At 36.0% G+C, this 22818-nt stretch overlaps 11 protein-coding genes across 11 annotated transcripts; 7 read left to right on the top strand and 4 right to left on the bottom strand.

The window, feature by feature from the left end:
* Nucleotides 1-206: 206 nt before the first annotated feature.
* OM45 (Om45p) lies at nt 207-1430 on the top strand (the record flags this gene model as incomplete). The annotated part of the gene is made up of 1 exon (XM_003675068.1): nt 207-1430. One exon carries the CDS (start codon nt 207-209, stop codon nt 1428-1430), a length of 1224 nt encoding a protein of 407 aa, XP_003675116.1.
* A 168-nt stretch (nt 1431-1598) lies between these two features.
* VHS2 (Vhs2p) lies at nt 1599-3302 on the bottom strand (the record flags this gene model as incomplete). Its single annotated transcript, XM_003675067.1, has 1 exon — nt 1599-3302. The coding sequence occupies one exon, from the start codon at nt 3300-3302 to the stop codon at nt 1599-1601; it is 1704 nt and encodes a 567-aa protein (XP_003675115.1).
* An 871-nt stretch (nt 3303-4173) lies between these two features.
* On the top strand, nt 4174-5100 carry FLX1 (flavin adenine dinucleotide transporter FLX1; the record flags this gene model as incomplete). Its single annotated transcript, XM_003675066.1, has 1 exon — nt 4174-5100. One exon carries the CDS (start codon nt 4174-4176, stop codon nt 5098-5100), a length of 927 nt encoding a protein of 308 aa, XP_003675114.1.
* A 223-nt stretch (nt 5101-5323) lies between these two features.
* Nucleotides 5324-5926, bottom strand: RPL16A (60S ribosomal protein uL13; the record flags this gene model as incomplete). The annotated part of the gene is made up of 1 exon (XM_003675065.1): nt 5324-5926. The coding sequence occupies one exon, from the start codon at nt 5924-5926 to the stop codon at nt 5324-5326; it is 603 nt and encodes a 200-aa protein (XP_003675113.1).
* A 282-nt stretch (nt 5927-6208) lies between these two features.
* On the bottom strand, nt 6209-6895 carry CSM2 (Csm2p; the record flags this gene model as incomplete). The annotated part of the gene is made up of 1 exon (XM_003675064.1): nt 6209-6895. The coding sequence occupies one exon, from the start codon at nt 6893-6895 to the stop codon at nt 6209-6211; it is 687 nt and encodes a 228-aa protein (XP_003675112.1).
* Nucleotides 6896-7105: 210 nt separating this feature from the next.
* On the bottom strand, nt 7106-8473 carry FKH1 (forkhead family transcription factor FKH1; the record flags this gene model as incomplete). Its single annotated transcript, XM_003675063.1, has 1 exon — nt 7106-8473. The coding sequence occupies one exon, from the start codon at nt 8471-8473 to the stop codon at nt 7106-7108; it is 1368 nt and encodes a 455-aa protein (XP_003675111.1).
* Nucleotides 8474-9080: 607 nt separating this feature from the next.
* On the top strand, nt 9081-11801 carry ASG1 (Asg1p; the record flags this gene model as incomplete). The annotated part of the gene is made up of 1 exon (XM_003675062.1): nt 9081-11801. One exon carries the CDS (start codon nt 9081-9083, stop codon nt 11799-11801), a length of 2721 nt encoding a protein of 906 aa, XP_003675110.1.
* Nucleotides 11802-12196: 395 nt separating this feature from the next.
* Nucleotides 12197-16225, top strand: STH1 (RSC chromatin remodeling complex ATPase subunit STH1; the record flags this gene model as incomplete). The annotated part of the gene is made up of 1 exon (XM_003675061.1): nt 12197-16225. One exon carries the CDS (start codon nt 12197-12199, stop codon nt 16223-16225), a length of 4029 nt encoding a protein of 1342 aa, XP_003675109.1.
* Nucleotides 16226-16558: 333 nt separating this feature from the next.
* Nucleotides 16559-17134, top strand: NCAS0B06530 (60S ribosomal protein uL6; the record flags this gene model as incomplete). The annotated part of the gene is made up of 1 exon (XM_003675060.1): nt 16559-17134. The coding sequence occupies one exon, from the start codon at nt 16559-16561 to the stop codon at nt 17132-17134; it is 576 nt and encodes a 191-aa protein (XP_003675108.1).
* Nucleotides 17135-18086: 952 nt separating this feature from the next.
* KGD1 (alpha-ketoglutarate dehydrogenase KGD1) lies at nt 18087-21113 on the top strand (the record flags this gene model as incomplete). Its single annotated transcript, XM_003675059.1, has 1 exon — nt 18087-21113. One exon carries the CDS (start codon nt 18087-18089, stop codon nt 21111-21113), a length of 3027 nt encoding a protein of 1008 aa, XP_003675107.1.
* Nucleotides 21114-21532: 419 nt separating this feature from the next.
* On the top strand, nt 21533-22456 carry AYR1 (acylglycerone-phosphate reductase; the record flags this gene model as incomplete). The annotated part of the gene is made up of 1 exon (XM_003675058.1): nt 21533-22456. The coding sequence occupies one exon, from the start codon at nt 21533-21535 to the stop codon at nt 22454-22456; it is 924 nt and encodes a 307-aa protein (XP_003675106.1).
* Between the last annotated feature and the right edge of the window lie 362 nt (nt 22457-22818).

Genomic DNA, 22818 nt, shown 5'->3' with positions numbered 1-22818 from the left:
CCTAACAACAGCCGCACCATTTTAGGGGTACCCATCACTAACGTCAAATCAAGTCATTCCATTATTCAACAGCAAGGGTGTATTTACAATATATATATAGACTATATATTGAAAGTAGATCCCGGAAGAATTTCCACATATATTCTTCAATCATTTCAACTCCATTAATTAATTTAAAACTAACTAACAAGGAAAACAACAAAACAATGTCTTCAAGAATCGTCATTGGGACAGCAGCCGGTCTAGCCACTTTACTAAGTTATTCCCTTTATAACCGTGAAAAGAAAAGGACCCCCTCTTCTTTGAATGGAGGTCCTTATTTAACTCAAGATGAGTTATTCAATTTAAGAACGGGGCAAGGAATCACTGGGAAAGTGTTACAAAGTTACCATTTGCCCAACTACCAAGATAAATGGAGTTCTAAATTGAAAGATGGGATTTTTGATGATTTTGGTGCTCTTTGGAGAGCCCTTCTTTTCCAAAAGAATCAAATGGCACAAATGAATGGGGATGTCATGTTAAGGGACTTGGAAAGAGGGAAGAGAATGGCTGTGAAGAACTATAATGACGCGGTGAGGGTTTATAATCAGTATATTGATGATTATAAGGAGCACGATAAGAGCTGGCTTTATGATTCTATTAGGCATCAGGTGGAAAAGGCTCGTAATGAGTTAGATGATGCTGTATATCAATTTAAACACTTTGGTGAAAATTTGGAGGATAGTGATACGTTAAGTAACACTACGAGTAAGTTTAAGGAAAGCTGGAACAACATTAAACCCGGTAAGACTGTGGATCCTGAAGAAGTAGATAAGATTGTGGCTAGTCAAAGTGTTTATGGATGGGGTGAAAACGCACAAGAATTTGCTCGTGAAGAAATGGAAGAGAATGTGAGAAGACAACAGCAACAAACTGACGCTGCTGCAAAGAAATTAAAGGCTTTCAAACAAAATGCTCTTGACAAGGGTTGGTTTTTATTAAATAAGGATAAGGTGGAAGAGGAAGAACAGGTTGCTGAGAATGCTTTGAAAGGATTAGAAGGTTGGGGTGAAAATGCTGCACAATTTGCTAAAGATGAATATGAAGATATTAAATGGCAACTTGGTACATCAAAAGAATCTTTAACTGATAAAGTTGATAAGAGTTGGGAGAAAATGGCTGATGCTAAGAAGAAATTAGATGAAACTCAAGCAAAATGGTGGGAATTTGGACAAAAGAAAAACAATGAATTGTATGAAGAGGCCAAGAGACAATACGATCTAGCTGAAACCGACTATCAAAAGGCTAGGAAGAAGTTGAGTGAATGGAACGATAAAATGTGGGAAAAGACAGATAGTTCCATTCACACTTTAAAGGAAGGTTCAGAAAAGGCTAATGAAAAAATTCAATCAGGTTTAAGTAAGACTCAAAATTACATCAGGGACCAGTAAATTCATTTCTCGTTTTTTTTCTATCATTTCATTTTTCTTCTTCTATATATTTATGTAGCACATAATCTAGATTGAAATTCAATCAAATTTTTCTTATAATTAAAGAGTGTGTAGTGTATGCTGTATGTATAATTTGTATGTATGTTTGGGTTAAGGTTTGATGGAGTGTTATGATTTATTACTATTAATAGCAGTAATCGTTGAATCTGAATTTGAATTTGAATTGGTAATGTCACCTTTACAATCATCAATATGATCACCATCGATGATATTTGTATTTCTAGAAGCATTATTGACTCTTCTTCTTAAGATATCAGTCAGTTTTTCCGTTTGTAAATTCTCATCAAATTCGTCATTGTGAGGACTTGTTGTTGTTGTTGTTGTTGTATCTTCAGTAGTTTGAATTGGGAATAGTGATTGATGGTGGTGATGGTGATGATTAAGAGATTCAGAGAAAGACAAAGTTTTAGGCCTATATAAAGTAGAACTGAAATCGTTCGTAGTGATTGTATTAGGTGAACTGGTTAATGTTTGCAAACCGGGATGAGGTTGCGGTACTAATATGGGACTTATCTCCTGTTGATGATTGGAACCCGATCTTGATGGTATGAAAGGTTGGCTTAAAATAGTATGAGTGGAGGTAAGGGGATCTGTGTTGTTTTCATCGTCTTCTAATGTCAAACCATCGATACATTCTTTAAATTGTTGATCCTCATCCAAAGGTTGTTGTAATTGTTGTTGTTGTTCATTATCTGAATCATCAGAAGTGAGATCTTCACTACTACTTGAAGAGTCAAAATGAAATTTTGAATTCTTCATAATATTAGGTGAAGATGAATGCTGCGTACGATTGTGATGATTTTTATTCATTGAAGATAAACTTTTCCTTAATGACATTAATTTATCCGTATTCATTGGTGTATTATCTATAGTTTCAATGGGTGAATTAGAAGCACCACTTGAATATCTTCTTAATAAGATACTATTTCTATGAGGTCCTGCCCTGTTTGTTGTTGTTGCTGAATTGGTTGCTGCAATTGGGTTAAAGAATGGGTTATTGAATTGTGTCTTTACAGATGATGTTGGTGAAAGATGTAGTCTTGGACTATAAGTTGAATTTGAAGAATAATGTGATAATAGCGAGGGTCTTACATTATTAGTACTATGCATTTGATTTGTATTTGTATTTTGATTTTGATTTAAATTTTCATCAGACAACATATCCACGTATGAATAAAATCTTAATAACCTTGGATGTGCTGAAGGAGGTGAAGAGGAAGATACTGTTTGTCTTAAATTTCTTGAAGTTGTTGGTAAATCTGCTTCGGATGATGAAGATGCCAGGGAAGGTCTTCTATTTGCCTGATTGGAAGGAGATAGACTATTTGTTCTTGTTCTACCCAAAGCCATATTCAAACCAATAGTTGACGGTCTCTTAGAATATATCATATCTATATCATCCAAATTTGTATCCTTATCCGTGACTATTGAGCAACCTGCATCCAACGCTGGTGGTACGAAATTTTCCAAATTATGATGATGATCCATTGAATTATGGTTGGGTAAGACGTAATCTCCATTATTTGTTGTCGTTGTTGTTAATTGACTCAACGAATTTGTGGTAGATATGGAGGAATTTGTGTATTGTGGGGACAGGGCATTCAAATTTGAAGTGGAAACGTATCTTGGCTTATAATTTGTATTATTGGAAGCTGTGCTTGTCTTCCGTTGCAAAAGCAGATTCGTATGACTAGCATGTCTTGACAAGTTGCTTGAAGTGGTCTTTGTCAGGATGTATGGATCTTCGACGTTTCGCTCGAAGATCTGCGAGTTATCTATTACTGGTGAGCCCTTGCTACTGGAGGTGTCCATGTTGAATTGATTTGAGTTGTGATGTGGTGGTATTATACGTAGAAGGAGGGATAGATAGGACTGAATAAAGTTTCAGATTGCTAACGTAATATAATGGAGTTGGACTAAATTAGATTAAATTTAATTCAGCTCATTTTTTGCAAATCAGAGATACAGAGAGTGAGCGAGTGCAACAAATAGAGAGACTCACTTCACTCCTTGTTGAAACGATGCGGATGAATTAACCGAGAAACACGGAGTTAGAATCACACAAACCCTAACAGCCCTGGCTAGCCCTAATAACGGGGTAAACTGCGGGTAACCCCTTTCCGTCAAAAAGTTTTTTAGGGTTCATTTCATCCGTTCTTCTCTTCTCGAAGACTATATAAATTTAGCTCTACGCAAACTTTTCAGTGTTTCCATCAGTTATAACATTGTGTAGTTTGAGCGAGATACCAAAACAAAACAACGACTAAAAACACAAACAGAATAAGTTTATTCAAGCGGTTGAATATGATCCAGTCGTATTCATCGTCATGTAGGACACAACAATTTTTTATGAATTGGATATTTAAAATGATGAGCATTTATTGTACTGCGTTATCGTCTTGACGGATTGGTTTAAGTACCTCTTCCTAGGAAATTAACTTTTAACAGAATTTATCACTGAATTTAAATATCTATTTGTGTCCTGTGTTCCCACGTCGTCTTTATTAGTTAATATTCTTCTTGTTCTTGTCTGTTTGATCTTATCGCTTACGTAACTGATGGATGAATGAATGGCCCATTTGCCTGAATTATTCATCTACATGTAAATGGATATAGGAAAACCTTCAATAATCTCAAAAGATATAAAGAGGAAACCAAACTAAAAGATTACAACCTGGAGAAGATGCATGAGCTGACCCCCATTCAGAAGGAAATAATATCCGGTCTGTCTGCTGGTTCACTAACAACTTTAATAGTTCATCCATTGGATCTAATTAAAGTGAGGTTACAATTGCTAGCAACCACTACCACTCAACAACATCAAAAGGGTTACACATATCTCATTAATGAACTAATTAATAACTCCAAGAAAATGGGCTCTCAAGGTCCAATCTATAACCTAATAAAGGAATCATATAGAGGATTACCCATCAACCTATTGGGGAACGCAGTAGCATGGTCGTTATATTTCACCATATATAACTCTACGAAGGATTATATGTTCCAAAATAACTATCTCCACAATAATAACACAACTATTTTTCTAACGTCCGGATTAATTAGTGGGATATCAACCACCCTATTGACTAATCCGTTATGGGTCATAAAGACAAGAATAATGTCTACTAGTAGACATCATAAGGATTCATACAAATCCATAAGGCATGGATTCAAATCGTTGTTAACTAAGGAGGGACCAAAAGCAATTTGGATGGGGTTGTTGCCCTCTTTATTGGGTGTTTCACAAGGTGCCATATATTTCATGATTTACGATAATTTAAAGCTGCATTTTAATGTTAACTTAAATAAATCGAAAAAGGACAATGCTAATGCTAATTTAAAAATAGTACTGATATCGTCCCTCAGTAAGATGCTTTCTGTAATGAGCGTTTATCCTTTCCAATTGTTAAAATCGAATCTTCAAACGTTCAGATCCGTAACTAATAACATTCCCCAAAACGATTACCATTTTATTACATTAATAAGAAAAATTTATAGAGATAATGGAATAAAGGGACTCTATAAAGGATTATCCGCAAACCTACTGAGAGCAATTCCATCTACATGCATTACATTCTGTATATACGAAAATTTCAAGTCGAAACTTTAATTCCCCAAAGTAACCTAACATTACTAAATAGCATTCATTAAATAATATACAAGTCTTTTTAAATTTTTTTCTTTTAAAAATATTTAATCTACACAAACCTTTGTATTGTAATGTTATATTATATGATAGTTACTGTTGCGACTATTATTATGATTATAGTATTGTATTTTTAATATTATTATTATTATTCTTGCAATCTCAGTTCATTAATCGATTAATTAAATTAGTAACCGAAAGAAGCTAATTGTTTGGCAACATCGGATTCAGAAGCGGCAGCATTAGCAGAAGTAAACTTCTTGGTGAAAGCCTTCTTCTTAGCGTAGTATTCGGCAGATCTGACCTTTCTCTTGTCTTCCAACTTGGAGACAACATCTTCGTACTTCCAACCAACAGAGGAGGATAATTGACCCAAAGTAGTGTATTTTCTACCTGGCTTCAATCTCAAGACTCTCAAAGCATTTGGAACAACAACTCTCTTCTTCTTGTCATATGGTGGTGGAATACCTTCAAAGACCTTTAATCTTTCCATGGCAGCCTTACCACGAGCAGTCTTATGGGAAACCATACCTCTAACAGCCTTGTAGAAGATTCTGGATGGGGCTCTGAAATGGAATGGACCACGGGTCTTGTTGAAGATAGTAGCCTTTCTCAAGTAGTCGTGGTACTTTAATTTGTTTCTGAAGAATTCACCAGAAATGTTTAAAGCTTCAGTTCTAACAACAACAACTTTTTGACCATTTAGTAATTGCTTAGCAACAATGGAGGCTAAACGACCAACTAAATGTCCCTTACCATCAACAACGAAAACTGGTTCAAAAGTACTCATTTCTTGTAACGTTTCTCTTGGATTGATTGTTCAATTAGACCTTTGTCAAGATCCTCCAGAAAAATGTCTCTTCAATATTATCAATCGTATTGAAACTTCTTGCTATGCTCACACTGTTTAGGCGCGAGCTCTAGAGTTCCCGCTGGGTAAGCATCTGAGTAGAAAGTTGCAGTTGATTTTCGCGTCGTTAATTTGATTCCCGCAAAGCTGAATTATTTGTATTTTTCAATGGTCGAAAAAAAATAAAAAATAACTGATGTACGGATGTAAGAAATAAAACAGTCACATAACGCGGTCTGCATAAAATTTACAGACATATTCCCCTAAACTATTCCCATTGTGATTTGATCTCATTCTCTTGTATCGTCCTGTATCACCGACGGGGACACTGATCTTGAATTCATCCTTTGGGAATAATAGTAACGTTTGCATCTGAGTGCCTTCGCTCTCATTCGCAATGACTCTCAATCGCAATAAAATATCTCGCAATATAGAATGCGTGGTTTCCGAATCTTGTTTGAACTGAGTATTTTTAAACATAATCTCTAATCCATTAATAATGACGCGCATTTTCAAGTCAGGAAAAAATTGGATGTCATTGTGATGGCTATTGTTCTGACTTTTCTTCTTTTGCCTTTCAATCTTATTCAATTGAATTGTTTGGATGATTTTATTAACTAAGATAGTCAACTCTTCAAGTTCCAGACATGTGATTATGCGAATATTATCGTAGACGTCCTTATTGGTTGCTACAGGCGTTTCTCTTTGGAATTCTCGTATGGGGAATGAATTAGTGGCGTCGATGAAGTAGAGTTGAGAGGGTTGATCTTGTAAAGCGGAACTAATAAATTTGGCTAAATCGATTTTTTTTGGTGAAACCCATGCAGTAATCAAATCCCAGTGATTAATCTCTATCATATCACACTCTCCATACGTTCTGCTAACTTTCTCTGCACAGGGTCTTAACATTTGATAATGTCTTTGAAGCACGTAAAATTTGTAACGCGTTGTTTTTAGTACGGCGGCAAACTGAATGTAAATAAATATCACATTAGTAGAGTTCTAAATCTATTACGTCTCTTTCTCTATACAAGTACATAGTTCAAAGATAAAAGTCCTTCTCTAGCGTAATCGCCCCCAGTCTTAAAGATTATTTCCTTTGTCGAAAGCCCCTCACCCTCACATTAATACGTCCTGATTCAGACTTGTCATTGTAATATCTTGATGCGTTTCATTAGCAGCCTCCACTTGTTCCCTATTTTCCAACTCAGCCTGTTCTGCAGAACGCTTCTTACTATTAACTTCAGCCATATCCTGTGTAGTAATCACCTTAGGTTCCTCTTCATAGGGTTTTTGTTCAGGTAATCTCTGATGCTTAGAAAGATGCAATTGTAAAATTCTATCCACGGCACTTCCACGTTTCGTAGAATGTATCCTATTCTCTTCCCACCTTTTCATAAAATCATCCTTGTATTGTTTGCTTATTCTCCAATACATACCTTTACCTGGCTCATTAATTCTTTTCGGAACTTTTTCAAATGCTGTGTTTAATGATAGATTATGTCTTACCGAATTCTGCCAACCCGTCTTAGTGGTCAAATACCATGGGTAATGTGTCGTAATGTATTCATAAATGGATGCAAGGGTAATTATTCCCTCCTCCGTTGATAAGATAGCCTCCGCAATCATTGTAGCATAAGACTGAGGGGGTTTATCCCTTTTCCCTTTCCCTTTCCCTAAAGCTTTACTTACTTTCTTTGGTGAAGATGTTGGCGGTGTACCAATACTCATACCAGGATCTCGCACCTGCGGAGAAGCAGTTTCAGATTCTGTAATTTTACCGGAATCCATCGAATTGGGTTCATTATTATTAAACAATCCTGGTGTTATCTTATCCGCGACATAAGTCTTCATATAATTTGAAGTTTGAATAAGATCACGTAACTTTGAGTTGTTATTCCCTCTGACTCCATAAGAATCGATCAAACGTGGAACTAGATGTTCTATCGAACTTTCAGCAAATGTAGGCGGCTGATCAGGGAGAACAAAGATCATTTGAACACCGCCAATATCTATTATAGAGCCAGAAACAAGTGGATAAGGTGGGACATCTGGCCCTGATTTTACTCTCATAAAATCGACTTTGGCACCGTTACGTCCCAAGACAAATAATTCCCACTTTGCTGTGTCAATATTAAATTTAATGACGGCATGTTTTCTTGAAACCACTTTCGTGGGACCCAAATCGATATGAATACTAGGGTTCACAGTAAATTCAGCAGGTAATAGGTTGACATTGTCTGTGTTTCTACCTATGACAACGTTCAAATCTTTAACGTAGTATGTCCAGTCTTTGCCTGATAATTTCGCATATGCTTCAATTTCAGAGTCAGCTGCTGTCAATGCATTAGAATACTGATTCGCAACGACAGGCTGTTCTGGTGGAGAGGACAGAACTGACATAACGGCATTAATAACGCCTTGATCATCAGCATCCATGTAATATTTGGAAGTACTTTGTTGTTGCTGTTGCTGTTGATAGGGCATCGTAAAAAACCAATGCTATGCAAAAAAGAATATATGCCTGAATGCTAGAATATGGCAAAAGAATGTACGTTCTAAAGAGGCGGCTATATTCACAAATGGCTCTTTTTCTCTGATATGTCTATCATTAATTGTATTATTTATATCGAAATCAATATCTTTTCTTTGTTTACGAAATTATTTTCCGACAATTCGTTATTTTCCAGGAAATATATTGCAGGGATTTGTTCTCAGCGCCTATCTGACTCTTTTTACAACAAAAGTTACATTTATTCCTTTAAGTTGAACATAGTTCTATAACTAGAACTATACAACTAGTAGACTGTCAAAATGTTTGAATAATACGTAGATTTAACCGGTTTATTTATGCCATATATTATATTACGTAAGACATATGCCATTTGAAAAAACAACCCTAATTGACCAAACCCTAACCCTAACCCTAAGCGGGAAACATTTTGAACAAACAAAGAATTTGCAGATTCTCTATGAGAAGGACAAGACTCTTCTAAACAATGACTCAAGTTATTGATCAGACATAAATATTACCTCTTAACAAAATTGAAGAGACCCCACAGTATCACATAATTATAAACAGAAAAAAAATACCATGTCGGAGCAAGAACAGCCCCTGAAATCAAATACGAAAATAAAAAATGAACCATCACCACGTCAAACAGAGCATCAAATTGTAAAGAGAAGAAGAGTCACAAGAGCATGCGATGAATGTAGGAAAAAAAAAGTTAAATGTGATGGACAACAACCGTGTATTCATTGTACTGTGTATTCATATGAATGTACGTACAATCATCCATCCAAGAGATCTCAAAACCAAACAGGAACAAATAACAATACTTTGAATACAATTACCACCATTTCCGTATCTGCAAATGGAAGTAATACTAAAACGAGAAGCACAACACCAGTACCTGGAACTAGTGCGGGTGTGACAAGGAAATATACCACCAAAACTACCAGATTACAACAACAAGTAGATAAATATCAGCAACTTTTAGAAGGTATGATTCCAAATTTACCTGACATAAAAACACTTGATATACCTACCTTTCTGCAAATCTTCCATAATTTCCAGGGAAACTCTGATTTCATAGAGGATACTGTTAAAGAGTACCATGTTCTTGTTAGTGATAGCACTTCCCCATCACAACAAAAATCGCAATATAACCAATTTGGAACACCCGAATATTCTTCAACGGCTGGTCCTAGCAGTGTTGGTAGCACCCAAAACAACTCAGATTCTAAACTATTGGATAATAATGAAAGAATTCCCGTAGGACGAGAAATCAAAATCATTTTGCCACCCAAGGTAATTGCCATTCAATTTGTCAAGAAGACTTGGGAACATTGTTGTGTACTTCTAAGATTCTATCATCGTCCGTCTTTTATCCAACAACTGAACGAACTATACGAAACTGATCCTAATCATTATACCCCCAAACAAATGCAATTTCTACCGTTATGCTATTCAACCATTGCGGTAGGAGCGTTATTTTCTAAATCTATTGTCCATGAGGAAATGAATGTTCGATCCGATGTAAATGGTAACGATGAACTCATCACAGATGATAAATTTTTACAGGATGAAGGTTATAAATACTTTATTGCTGCTAGAAAGTTATTGGATATCACAAATGCCAGAGATTTAAACTCGATACAAGCTATCTTAATGTTGTTTATCTTTTTACAATGTTCAGCCCGTCTTTCCACATGCTATGCATATATTGGTGTGGCTATGCGAAGTGCGTTAAGAGAAGGTTATCATAGACAGGTTGGACCTCTATCAGGGTTCACCCCCATTGAAATCGAGATGAGAAAAAGATTATTCTACACTATCTACAAACTGGACATCTATGTCAATGCTATGTTAGGTTTACCAAGATCAATTTCACCCGATGATTTTGATCAGACTTTGCCAATAGAGTTATCAGATGAAAATATTACGGAGCATGGGTACCTACCAGAAAATCAAAATGGTGTTCTCTCTAGTACGGGGATAGCCAATCAGCATACGAAGTTATTGATGATTTTGAATAGTATCGTTAGGGAACTATATCCAATAAAGAAGACAAACAATTTAATATCACACGAAACTGTCACCAGATTAGAATTGAAATTAAGAACTTGGATGGATGAATTACCCACAGAATTAGTCCCCAATCTGGAAAATATCCCTGCAAAATACGAGAGAGCAAATAAATTACTACATCTATCCTTTCTCCATGTTCAGATTATTTTATACAGACCTTTCATCCATTACTTATCCAGAAATTTTGTAGACATGGCACCTGACACTCTTTCATTACAACGTGCAAGAAATTCCATTAACGTGGCCAGATCAGCTGTTAAATTAGCTCAGGAAATGTTAAGCAAAAACCTTATATCAGGTTCTTACTGGTACGCTAGTTATACAATATTTTACTCTGTTGCAGGACTGTTGTTTTATATCCATGAGGCACAATTACCAGATACAGAGAGCGCCCGTGAATATTATGATATCTTGAAGGATGCCGAAATCGGTAGAAATGTCTTGAATCAAATTAAAGATTCTAGTATGGCGGCAACAAGAACCTATAACTTATTGAATAAACTTTTTGAAAAGCTAAATTCGAAGACCATCAAACTAACAACAATGTATAATTCTCCAAGTCATCAAAGCCCGACAACAGCCACAAACCAAGGAGAATTGTCATATCAAGAGAGACCTCAGAGCCAGATACAGAATAACTTTAATAGACAAGGGAACGATAACATGTTAACAAACTTTACGGTGCCATCATATCCAGAAGATATACAAATACAACCCACAACATCAAACCCACAACAACACCAGCAGCCCCAGTTACAATTACAACAATCACCTGCTTCTAATTTAAGCGCCGTGTCAATGACAAATAATGCAAGTAATACATTTTTACCACAACCTACGAAGACACCAAACCAAAATGGAACATATCCTAAATTGGAGAAAGAGTCAGATCAGGTTCCTCTTACGGATATCTTTGGATTTAATGGTAACCCCAACGATATTTTATCTAGCGCTACTGGTGATGCAGATACAATTGGGTTAGAATCCAGTGTGAATAGTTATAGCAATAATGGGCTAAGTAATACCAATTTGGCTGGAAGCAATAACGATAAGATAAAAGCGGAAAACCTTGATGAAGCCGGAATACTAAACGTGTTTGATCAGTTGGATGCACATCTATTTGGTAAGTATATGCCTCTCAACTACCAACAAGATGACCTAAGCACGAATCCAACCCCGACCCAGAACCAAGACCGAACCCCAAACCCAAACCAAGAAGTATAAATATGAATAGCGTATTTATATGTATGTAACATTACGTAGTTTAGCCCTCCCATGGGAGTAGTACTTAATAATTAATTATTTTCTAGAATTATAGACTGACTTCATGAAAGAGAAGAAGATGTTAACTCGGTTAAATAATAATGAGGGGTTACCCGCACTTTCGTTGTAAGCGATGAAAAATTGCGTTTCGTTGATTGTGGAATTTGGAAACATATGAGTTTCTTGTTAATCATTTTCTTTACAATGAGATTAAAGTCAAGAGAAAGTGTGTCTGACATTGTTGACAAAAAACACGAAGTGGAAAACAGGGGAATACCTACGAAAGACATACACGAGAAGCTTTTTAAATAGGGATCTTGTTTTTTTGACAGCCATTTTTGACTTACCCTAGGAACATGTTAGAAGCAACAACAGTAACAGCAAGCCCTGTAAGCCAGGTAAATTTCAAGCTTGACAGCAATAGTAACAATACTGAAACAGAGAAGTCAATACCGAACTTTTCAATACCCAAGCCGGAATCTAAAAATCACTTAGAACAACTGATTTACAGATACCGTGCTATTCAAGAACAACCTAAAGCAAATAAATTTGAAATCGGATTATTAGAAAAAACCTTCTCTGATATCTCTCATGAGCAAGATGAATACATTGAAAAGTTAAATGACATTAGAAGTGATGCAAATATTAAGCAGAGTAAATATGATAAAGCGGTTCTGCAAAGACAATTATTAGCCTTACAATTTCTAGAAAGAGATATGGACATTCCTGATGGAATTTTACTCGATGATGATAAGATGCAAGATGCTAAAGATGCTCAAGATACCTCTGATGTTTTAAAACCAATCAAACTAACCTTTGATTTCAACGAAAATGCTAGGAGTCTAGGACTACTTGATAAATTCTCAAACATAACTAAAACCGATCTAGGTAAACAGGAAACCGAAAATTTGATTTCAAAACAAATTGCACAAAGGATTAAGGAGTTGGAAAGACTACCTGCAAACCTAGGTTCTTATTCACTGGATGATTGCTTGGAATTTCTTACCAAAAGCGATCTACCATCAAACATCGATAATCTAAAAATTAGAGCTCTAATCGAATTGAAAAGTCTAAAAATGCTAACCAAACAAAAGTCTTTAAGACAAAAGTTAATTAACAATGTTACAGGACAGGCACACCATTCTATTCCATATTTGCGTGACTCTCCATTTACCATAGCTGCTCAAAGATCTGTTCAAATTAGACCTAAAGTTATTGTGCCACAAACAGTAAGATTGGCTGAAGAATTAGAAAGACAACAACTACTAGAGAAGCGTAAGAAGGAAAGGAACTTGCATCTAAAGAAAATCTATAGCATTATTGATTTTGTGCAAGAAAATCAAAATTCTACATTTAATCATCGTGATCGTTGCGCTCAGTTTGGTAAAATATGTCAGTCAGTACATAGTCAAATTGAAAAAGATGAACAGAGAAGAATTGAAAGAACCGCAAAACAACGTTTACAAGCTTTGAAATCTAACGATGAAGAGGCATATTTGAAATTATTGGATCAAACAAAAGATACAAGAATTACCCAATTATTGAGACAAACGAATTCATTTTTGGATTCCTTGGCACAAGCAGTCAGAGTACAACAAAATGAAGCAAAATTATTGAGGGGTGAGGAGATTCCACCTATTACAGATGAAGAAAGAGAAAAAACTGATTATTATGAGGTAGCTCACCAAATCAAAGAAAAAATTGACAAACAACCTTCTATGCTTGTTGGTGGGACCCTAAAGGAATATCAAATCCGTGGTTTAGAATGGATGGTCTCATTATACAATAACCATCTAAACGGTATCCTTGCCGATGAAATGGGTTTAGGTAAGACTATCCAATCTATCTCTCTTATTACTTACCTATTTGAGGAAAAGAAGGATCCTGGTCCATACTTAGTAATTGTTCCATTATCAACTATTACTAATTGGACACTAGAATTTGAGAAATGGGCCCCATCATTGAATACCGTAATTTATAAAGGTACACCAAATCAAAGACGTAATCTACAGCATCAAGTTAGAATTGGAAATTTCGATGTCTTGTTGACAACTTACGAATATATCATTAAAGACCGAGCATTATTGGCTAAGCATGAATGGACCCATATGATTATAGATGAAGGTCATAGAATGAAGAATGCCCAGTCGAAGTTATCTTATACTATTACTCATTATTACAAGACGAGGCATAGATTAATTTTAACTGGTACACCATTGCAAAATAATTTACCAGAATTATGGGCATTATTAAATTTTGTTCTACCCAAGATTTTCAATTCGGCAAAGACATTTGAAGATTGGTTCAACACACCATTTGCTAATACTGGTACTGGTGAAAAGTTAGAATTGACAGAAGAAGAAACGTTGTTGGTTATTCGAAGATTACACAAAGTGTTAAGACCATTCCTTCTTCGTCGTTTGAAGAAGGAGGTTGAAAAGGACTTACCTGATAAAGTTGAAAAAGTGGTCAAATGTAAACTTTCTGGGTTACAACAACAATTATATGAGCAAATGCTAAAACATAATGCATTATTCCTTGGTGAAGGTACTGAAGGTGCCACAAAGAGTGGTATTAAGGGTTTGAATAATAAGATTATGCAACTGAGAAAGATATGTAATCATCCATTTGTCTTCGATGAAGTCGAAGGTGTTATTAATCCAACAAGAGCCAATAGTAATCTATTGTACAGAGTTTCTGGGAAATTTGAACTATTAAATCGTGTCTTACCTAAATTTAAGGCAGCAGGCCATAGAGTTCTAATGTTCTTCCAAATGACACAAGTTATGGATATCATGGAAGATTTCTTGAGAATGAAAGATTTGAAGTATATGAGGTTAGATGGTAGTACTAAAGCTGATGACAGAACCGGTATGTTAAATGATTTTAATGCACCAGATTCTGATTACTTCTGTTTCCTACTGTCTACCAGAGCAGGTGGGTTAGGTTTAAATCTTCAAACAGCCGATACAGTCATTATCTTCGATACAGATTGGAATCCGCATCAGGATTTGCAAGCACAAGATAGAGCTCATAGAATTGGTCAAAAGAATGAAGTTAGAATTTTAAGATTAATTACGACTGATTCCGTGGAAGAAGTTATTCTCGAAAGGGCTATGCAGAAGCTGGATATTGATGGTAAGGTCATTCAAGCTGGTAAATTTGATAACAAATCTACTGCTGAAGAACAAGAAGCATTCTTGAGAAGATTGATTGAAAACGAATCCACTAAAGATAATGATGACGATGCTGAATTAGATGATGACGAGTTAAATGAAATGTTAGCTCGTAATGAAGATGAGAAAATTCTTTTCGATAAGATAGATAAGGAAAGAACAAAAGAGGAAAGACGTGAGGCTAAAGCTGAAGGACTTTCTGCTCCTCTGCCAAGACTTATCCAAGTTGATGAACTTCCAAAGATTTTTACTGAAGATATTTCTGATCATTTGAAAGAAGAACCTGTTGCTGAAGGGAGAATAAGAAAGATGAAACGAGTATATTACGATGATGGGTTAACTGAAGAACAATTCTTAGAAGCTGTGGAAAATGAGGATGAAACACTGGAAGGCGCTATTCAGAAGAGAAGGGAAGCTCGTGAAAGGAGACAACGGAGCAAGCAGGAAAAGGATCTTGGAATAAGAACATTAGAAAATACCCCTGAAGTTGATGCTGCTATCCCTGATGATAAAGTCGAAAATGAAGATTTACCCGATGGGCCAGAAGAACCAGCAATTCCCCAAGAACCCAAACGTAAAACAAGGAAAAGGAAGGCAAAGGAAGCTGTGGAGCATGTTGAGCATGATGCTTCATTAGAAAATCACGATGAGACTAGTATTTCAGAAGCTACTGAAAATAAAAGACCCAAGTTGAAGATAAAGCTCACAATGAAAAGAGGGAAGAAAGAAGAATCTGTGTCTTCTAATGATGCTGATCAACTTAACGGCAATGGTAAAGGAACTATTAACGAAGATGTTGAACCAGAGAAAACCTCTAACAAAGTTAATAATACTAAAGCGAAGGGAAAGAAAGCAAAGAAATCATTGGCATCTGAGTGCACACCTGTAGTCGAGAAACTGTTAGCTATCATGCGTGAACAGCTTGATGATACCGACGGTCATCCCCTTACAGGGATCTTCGAACAATTGCCATCCAAGAAGTTATACCCAGATTATTATGTCATTATTCAAAATCCAATGGCATTGGAAACCATTTTAAGGAAATGTAAGAGGGGTGAATACAAGAATCTTTCCGAGGTTAAAGAAGATATGCAAACGATGTTTAATAATGCCAGATTTTACAATGAAGAAGGTTCATGGGTCTATAATGACGCTGACAAATTAAACGAATTTGTGAACCAATGGTTCAAAGACCACCAAGAAGAATAATCTGATATAAAATCTATATAGTCTGCACCACACATATATATACTTTGTCCATAGTTTTTAAGTAATTGTAATATTAATAGGCGATATAATTGATCCCTAGAATCAAAGAAATAACTTATACCCTGTATTTTTTTTTGTATGGTCCATTTTTATTTTTGTTTTTTGAAGAAGCGACACACGCAAAATTTCTTGATTTTGGTCCCTTGAAAATTTTTTCATGGTACCACTGTTCTATAAAAGCTGAGCTTTTCTCTAAAATGCAGTTCTCCATTTTTCTTAGTTCCACTTTGATATTTGAAGTCTCCCTAAACAACCAAGCTTATACAAGTAGAAATGAAGTACATTCAAACTGAACAATCCATTGAAGTCCCAGAAGGTGTTACCGTTAACATCAAATCTAGAATTGTCAAGGTTACTGGTCCAAGAGGTGTCTTGAACAAGAACTTGAAGCATATTGATGTTACCTTCACTAAGATCAGCAAGTCCTTGATCAAGGTTACTGTTCACAATGGTGACAGAAAGCACGTCGCTGCTTTGAGAACTGTTAAGGCTTTGGTTGACAACATGATTACTGGTGTCACTAAGGGTTACAAGTACAAGATGAGATATGTCTATGCGCATTTCCCAATCAACGTTAACGTTGTAGAAAAGGATGGTGCTAAGTTCATTGAAATCAGAAATTTCTTGGGTGACAAGAAGGTCAGATTAGTTCCAGTTAGAGAAGGTGTCGATATTGAATTCTCCACTAACGTCAAGGATGAAATTGTCTTATCTGGTAACTCTGTTGAAGAAGTTTCTCAAAACGCTGCTGACATTCAACAAATCTGCAGGGTCAGAAACAAGGATATCCGTAAATTTTTGGACGGTATTTACGTTTCCCACAAGGGTTGTATCGTTGAAGATATGTAAGTCTCTCTGCGATGAAGTTTTCGGTTTTTGTTTGATGAATGTCAAGTGAGTGTGCTATTTAATAATATTAATGAATTATGTAATTGTGTATCTGCTGGTTGCTGAGATGATATCTTCCGATTATGTCAATAACATTTTCGGGAGGTTGGGGAGATCATGAATTTGATCGAGCCAGATGAATCGTTGTTAGTGCTCGAATAAAACAGAGCCAAATGTTTACGATTCAACCATTCTTTTTCCTTAAATAGATAAATTTGTTTTTGCACAAAGTATTTTCAATTGTTATTAATTGAAGCTCTTTTCTTCACTTTTAATCGTAGTTATCTTATTCATATTTTTACAAGTTAATAAGGAAGTTTATTCAGAAGAATATTATCGTTATTAATTAAAGTTCTAAATCTAAAGAACTATTCTTGAATAAGTATAAGGAACTATGGTTTACTTAGGAATGTCAGCTTTCGCAGTACCATATAGATTATTTAGAGTGCTTGGGAATGATAGGAATAACCTGTGGAACCTATAACCGGAGTGGCGGTTCTACACCAAACAATGACAGACTACAGACCTACTTAGTTACGTAGAAGTCAAAGTTATTGGGTTCAAGGCGTTAACTCACTTCACCAATGGTACTGTTGAATATGATTCTATTGGTGCTGATTGGACCAATAAGCGCTTCTACGCGGAGTTGCCGTTTTCGCGGTCTAAGGGAAGGAAGGTTCTCGCAGCAATCACAAGGAAATATCGAAGTTGGAACACCCGTTCTACAGGACTAGGCCCCACTCTTTGATTCGTAATTTCATATGTTGTAAGAATTAATTCACTCAGATTCGACACTACTACTATATATATTCCTTTGTATCTAAAACACAAGAGAAGCAGTAGTTCGTTACATGCAAAGTTTCGAACACAAATTGAACAATAATTACAATAACTATACTACAGAATAGCCGTTATGTTAAGAGCTATTTCTAGGCCATTGTACCGCCACGGTTCTAAATCATTAATAAAATCAGCTCTGCTCAAACAGTATGCTTCAAAAGTTACCGCTACAAGATGCTTAACAACTGGTTCGGATACATTCCTATCTACATCAAATTCATCTTATATTGATGAAATGTATCAAGCATGGCAGAAAGATCCATCTTCAGTTCATGTTTCATGGGATGCATATTTCAAAAATATGAGTAATCCTAAAGTAGCTGCCTCTAATGCATTCCAAGCTCCTCCCATTCTTGTTGCATCGCTACCTGGTGCTCCATCTGCTCATCTCTCAAATAGTATGGATGAAAATGTTTCCTTACATTTGAAAGTTCAACTTCTATGCAGAGCCTACCAAGTTAGAGGCCATTTGAAGGCTCACATTGATCCTTTAGGTCTTTCATTCGGGGATAGTAAAGATAAACCTGTGCCTCCTGAATTAACTTTAGATTACTACGGTTTCACAGAAAAGGATTTGGATAGAGAAATTATCCTAGGTCCTGGTATCCTACCAAGATTTGCCAAGAATGGCAAGACTACAATGAAATTGAGAGATATTATTGCCGATATGGAAAGCTTGTATTGTTCTTCTTATGGGATCCAATATACCCATATTCCATCAAAGGTGAAGTGTGAATGGTTAAGGGAAAGAATTGAGATTCCAAAACCTTACGAATATACCATAGATCAAAAGAGACAAATTTTGGACAGATTGACCTGGGCAACTTCTTTTGAAACATTCTTATCTACCAAGTTCCCTAACGAAAAGAGATTTGGGCTGGAAGGTTTGGAAGCTGTTGTTCCTGGTATTAAGACATTAATCGATCGTTCTGTGGAACTCGGGGTAGAAGATGTTGTATTAGGTATGGCTCATCGTGGTAGACTAAACGTTTTATCTAATGTTGTTCGTAAGCCAAATGAATCCATCTTTTCAGAATTTCAAGGAACTACTACGACCAACAATATTGAAGGTTCTGGTGATGTTAAGTATCATTTAGGTATGAACTATCAAAGACCAACTACATCAGGTAAATATGTTAATTTGTCATTGGTAGCTAATCCATCTCATTTAGAGGCTCAAGATCCTGTTGTTCTTGGTAGAACTAGAGCTCTATTACATGCTAAAGGTGATCTAAAAAATCAAACTAAAGCATTGGGTGTATTGTTACATGGTGATGCAGCATTTGCTGGACAAGGTGTTGTTTATGAAACCATGGGTTTCCAAACTTTACCAGAATATTCTACAGGTGGTACCATTCATGTTATAACAAATAATCAAATTGGGTTCACCACTGATCCAAGATTTGCAAGATCCACACCATATCCATCGGATATTGCCAAGGCTATTGATGCTCCAATCTTCCACTGTAATGCAAACGATATTGAAGCAGTTACATTTATCTTCAATTTAGCAGCTGAATGGAGGAATGAATTCCATACTGATGCAATCATTGATGTTGTTGGTTGGAGAAAGCATGGACATAATGAAACTGATCAACCTTCCTTTACTCAACCATTAATGTATCAAAAAATTGCTAAGCAGAAATCTGTTATCGATGAATATACTGATAAATTAATCAAAGAGGGATCTTTTACCAAGAGCGATATTGACGAACACAAGAAATGGGTTTGGGGTTTATTTGAAAAGGCATTTGAAAAATCCAAGGATTACGTTCCAACTCAAAGAGAATGGTTGACTGCTGCTTGGGAAGATTTCAAATCTCCAAAGGAATTAGCTACTGAAATTTTACCACATAATCCAACTAACGTTTCCGTTGATATTATCCAAGACATTGGTAAAGCATTGTCTTCATGGCCAGAAAATTTCGAAGTACACAAGAATTTAAAGAGAATCCTAACAAATAGAGGTAAATCAATTTCTACAGGTGAAGGTATTGATTGGTCTACTGGGGAAGCCTTAGCCTTTGGTACTTTAGTTCTTGAAGGTTATAATGTTAGAGTATCTGGGGAAGATGTTGAAAGAGGTACTTTCTCTCAACGTCATGCTGTATTACATGATCAAAAATCAGAAGATACATATGTTCCATTGAAGCATTTAAGTGCCAAGCAAGCTGATTTCTCTATTTGTAACTCTTCATTATCTGAATATGGTGTAATGGGTTTCGAATATGGTTATTCTTTGACGTCACCAGATTACTTAGTCATGTGGGAAGCTCAATTTGGTGATTTTGCTAATACAGCTCAAGTTATTACAGATCAATTTATTGCTGGTGGTGAACAAAAATGGAAACAAAGATCAGGTTTGGTTCTTTCTTTACCTCATGGTTATGATGGTCAAGGTCCTGAACATTCTTCTGGTAGGTTAGAAAGATTCTTACAAATGGCTAACGAAGACCCAAGGTATTTCCCATCTGAGGAGAAATTACAAAGACAACATCAAGATTGTAATTATCAAGTTGTTTACCCAACAACACCAGCTAATTTATTCCATATCATAAGAAGACAACAACATCGTCAATTTAGAAAACCATTAATCCTTTTCTTCTCCAAACAACTGTTACGTCATCCATTGGCAAGATCTCAATTAGAAGAGTTTACTGAAGGTGGATTCCAGTGGATCATTGAAGATGTTGAACATGGTAGGGCAATTGGTACCAAGGAAGAAACCAAGAGATTGGTACTATTAAGTGGTCAAGTTTACACAGCATTACATAAGAAGAGAGAAACCATCGGTGATAAGAGTACAGCTTTAATGAAGATTGAAGAATTGCATCCATTCCCATTTGCCCAATTGAGGGACGCTATTGATTCATATCCAAACCTAGAGGAATTTGTATGGTGTCAAGAAGAACCTCTAAATATGGGTGGTTGGGCATACGCCGCACCAAGATTACAAACTACTTTGCAAGAGACTCAGAACTATAAGAATCATACTGTTAGGTATTGTGGTAGAAACCCAAGCGGTGCTGTTGCTGCTGGTTCTAAGAGCTTACATATTGCCGAAGAAGAAGCTTTCCTAAAGGACGTTTTCGGGCAGTAAGTAATCCACTTAACATTTCATGTAATATAACCCAACGATTTATGAGGATGTTAGCTTACCATTTCTTGAAAATTTTCGAAAACCAGGAGTTATGAATAAAATATACTCTAGTCTATACATATTTATAATGATATTTAATTTCTATATTCTAATTTGAGATTCTAATCTCTACATATCAAAGCTGTTTGGATATATAACGTTATCTCTAGAATTATAGTGCGGGGATAATTTTCTTTGCAGCCGCTGCAAACACGCTCTTAAATCTTCTCCTCCTAAAATTCTAACTTTGGGGAAAAGGAAGGTGATCTATAAGCTTTGAGAGGTCCTTTCATTCTCTACACTTTGACAAGAGAGAGTGTATCCTTTGTTGTTACAAAAAGTCTAAATTAGAACTTGTTGGTAATAAAAATTAGTTATAAATGTCTTCCACAACCATTGAATCCAGAAAAACTGCCATTGTAACCGGGGCATCATCCGGTATTGGCTACGAAATCACCAAAGAGTTAGCAAGAAATGGCTTTATTGTATATGCATGTGCACGAAGATTGGGACCTATCGATGATTTAATCAACGATCTGGCCCCAGAATTGACAACCGAATTGGCGAAAGCTGTTATAAAACCCTACCAATTGGATATATCCAAGGAGGATGAAGTCAAACAATTCCGTGTATTTTTGGAAAAGGAACTACCTAATGGGAAATTGGATCTTCTTTACAATAATGCTGGTCAGAGTTGTACATTCCCTGCCTTAGATGTTACTAACGACGTGATGGAACAATGCTTCAAAGTTAATGTTTTTGGTCATGTCAATATGTGCAGGGAACTAGCTTCGTATCTAATCCAGGCAAGAGGGACCATTGTTTTTACAGGGTCGTTGGCAGGTATAACTCCTTTCCCTTTTGGAAGTATATATTCTGCCACGAAAGCTGCCATTCATGAATATGCTAGAGTATTACATCTTGAAATGAAACCATTCGGTGTAAGAGTCATCAATGTGGTTACTGGTGGCGTTGCCACAAACATTGCGGACACAAGACCATTGCCTGATGATTCAGTTTACAATTTTCCCGAAGGTAGAAAGGCCTTCGAATACAGACAATCGATGGCTAAGAACCACCATCCAATGCCTGCAGATGTCTATGCCAAGGAATTAATTAAAGACATTTTGAGTGACAAGGATCCTGTGGATGTTTATAGGGGAAAACTAGCAACCATTATGTCTTATGTGATGATGCTTGTTCCATATAGCTTATTAGAATGGGGATTATGCAAGAAGTTCAAACTTGACAAAGTGTTTGAGGCATTAAAGAGCAAGGCGGAATCCAAGACAAAGTCAGATTGAATTACCATGATAACCGTTTTGATATTTTACATAATTCTTGGGTATTTCCTTTGCAAATTGCTAGTCACATATTTAATTACATATTTCTACTTATTGCTAATTATAACAATATCTCCATTTGGCGAATTTAGTGGCGTAAACTGCTATTACCCTTTCAGGTATATTTTCTTAACGCGTGCTTGCTTTTCGCGTCATTCTAAATAAAATAGGCTGGTTAATTATTGTTTACGAAAACACGTAAGGTTAAATGTGCTTGCTTGCCTCGTAGATCCTTAACAACGTTATAATGTTAACGGAGCCTCGAGGAACTGTTACTTCCCGGGGCTCCCAAGAGGATTGACTTGTTTGTAATCGATTATATA

Source organism: Naumovozyma castellii, chromosome 2 (genome assembly GCF_000237345.1).
Source record: "Naumovozyma castellii chromosome 2, complete genome".
Taxonomy (NCBI): domain Eukaryota; kingdom Fungi; phylum Ascomycota; class Saccharomycetes; order Saccharomycetales; family Saccharomycetaceae; genus Naumovozyma; species Naumovozyma castellii.
Note: the sequence above shows the minus strand (reverse complement) of the source record. Positions and strands in the feature narration are given on the sequence as shown.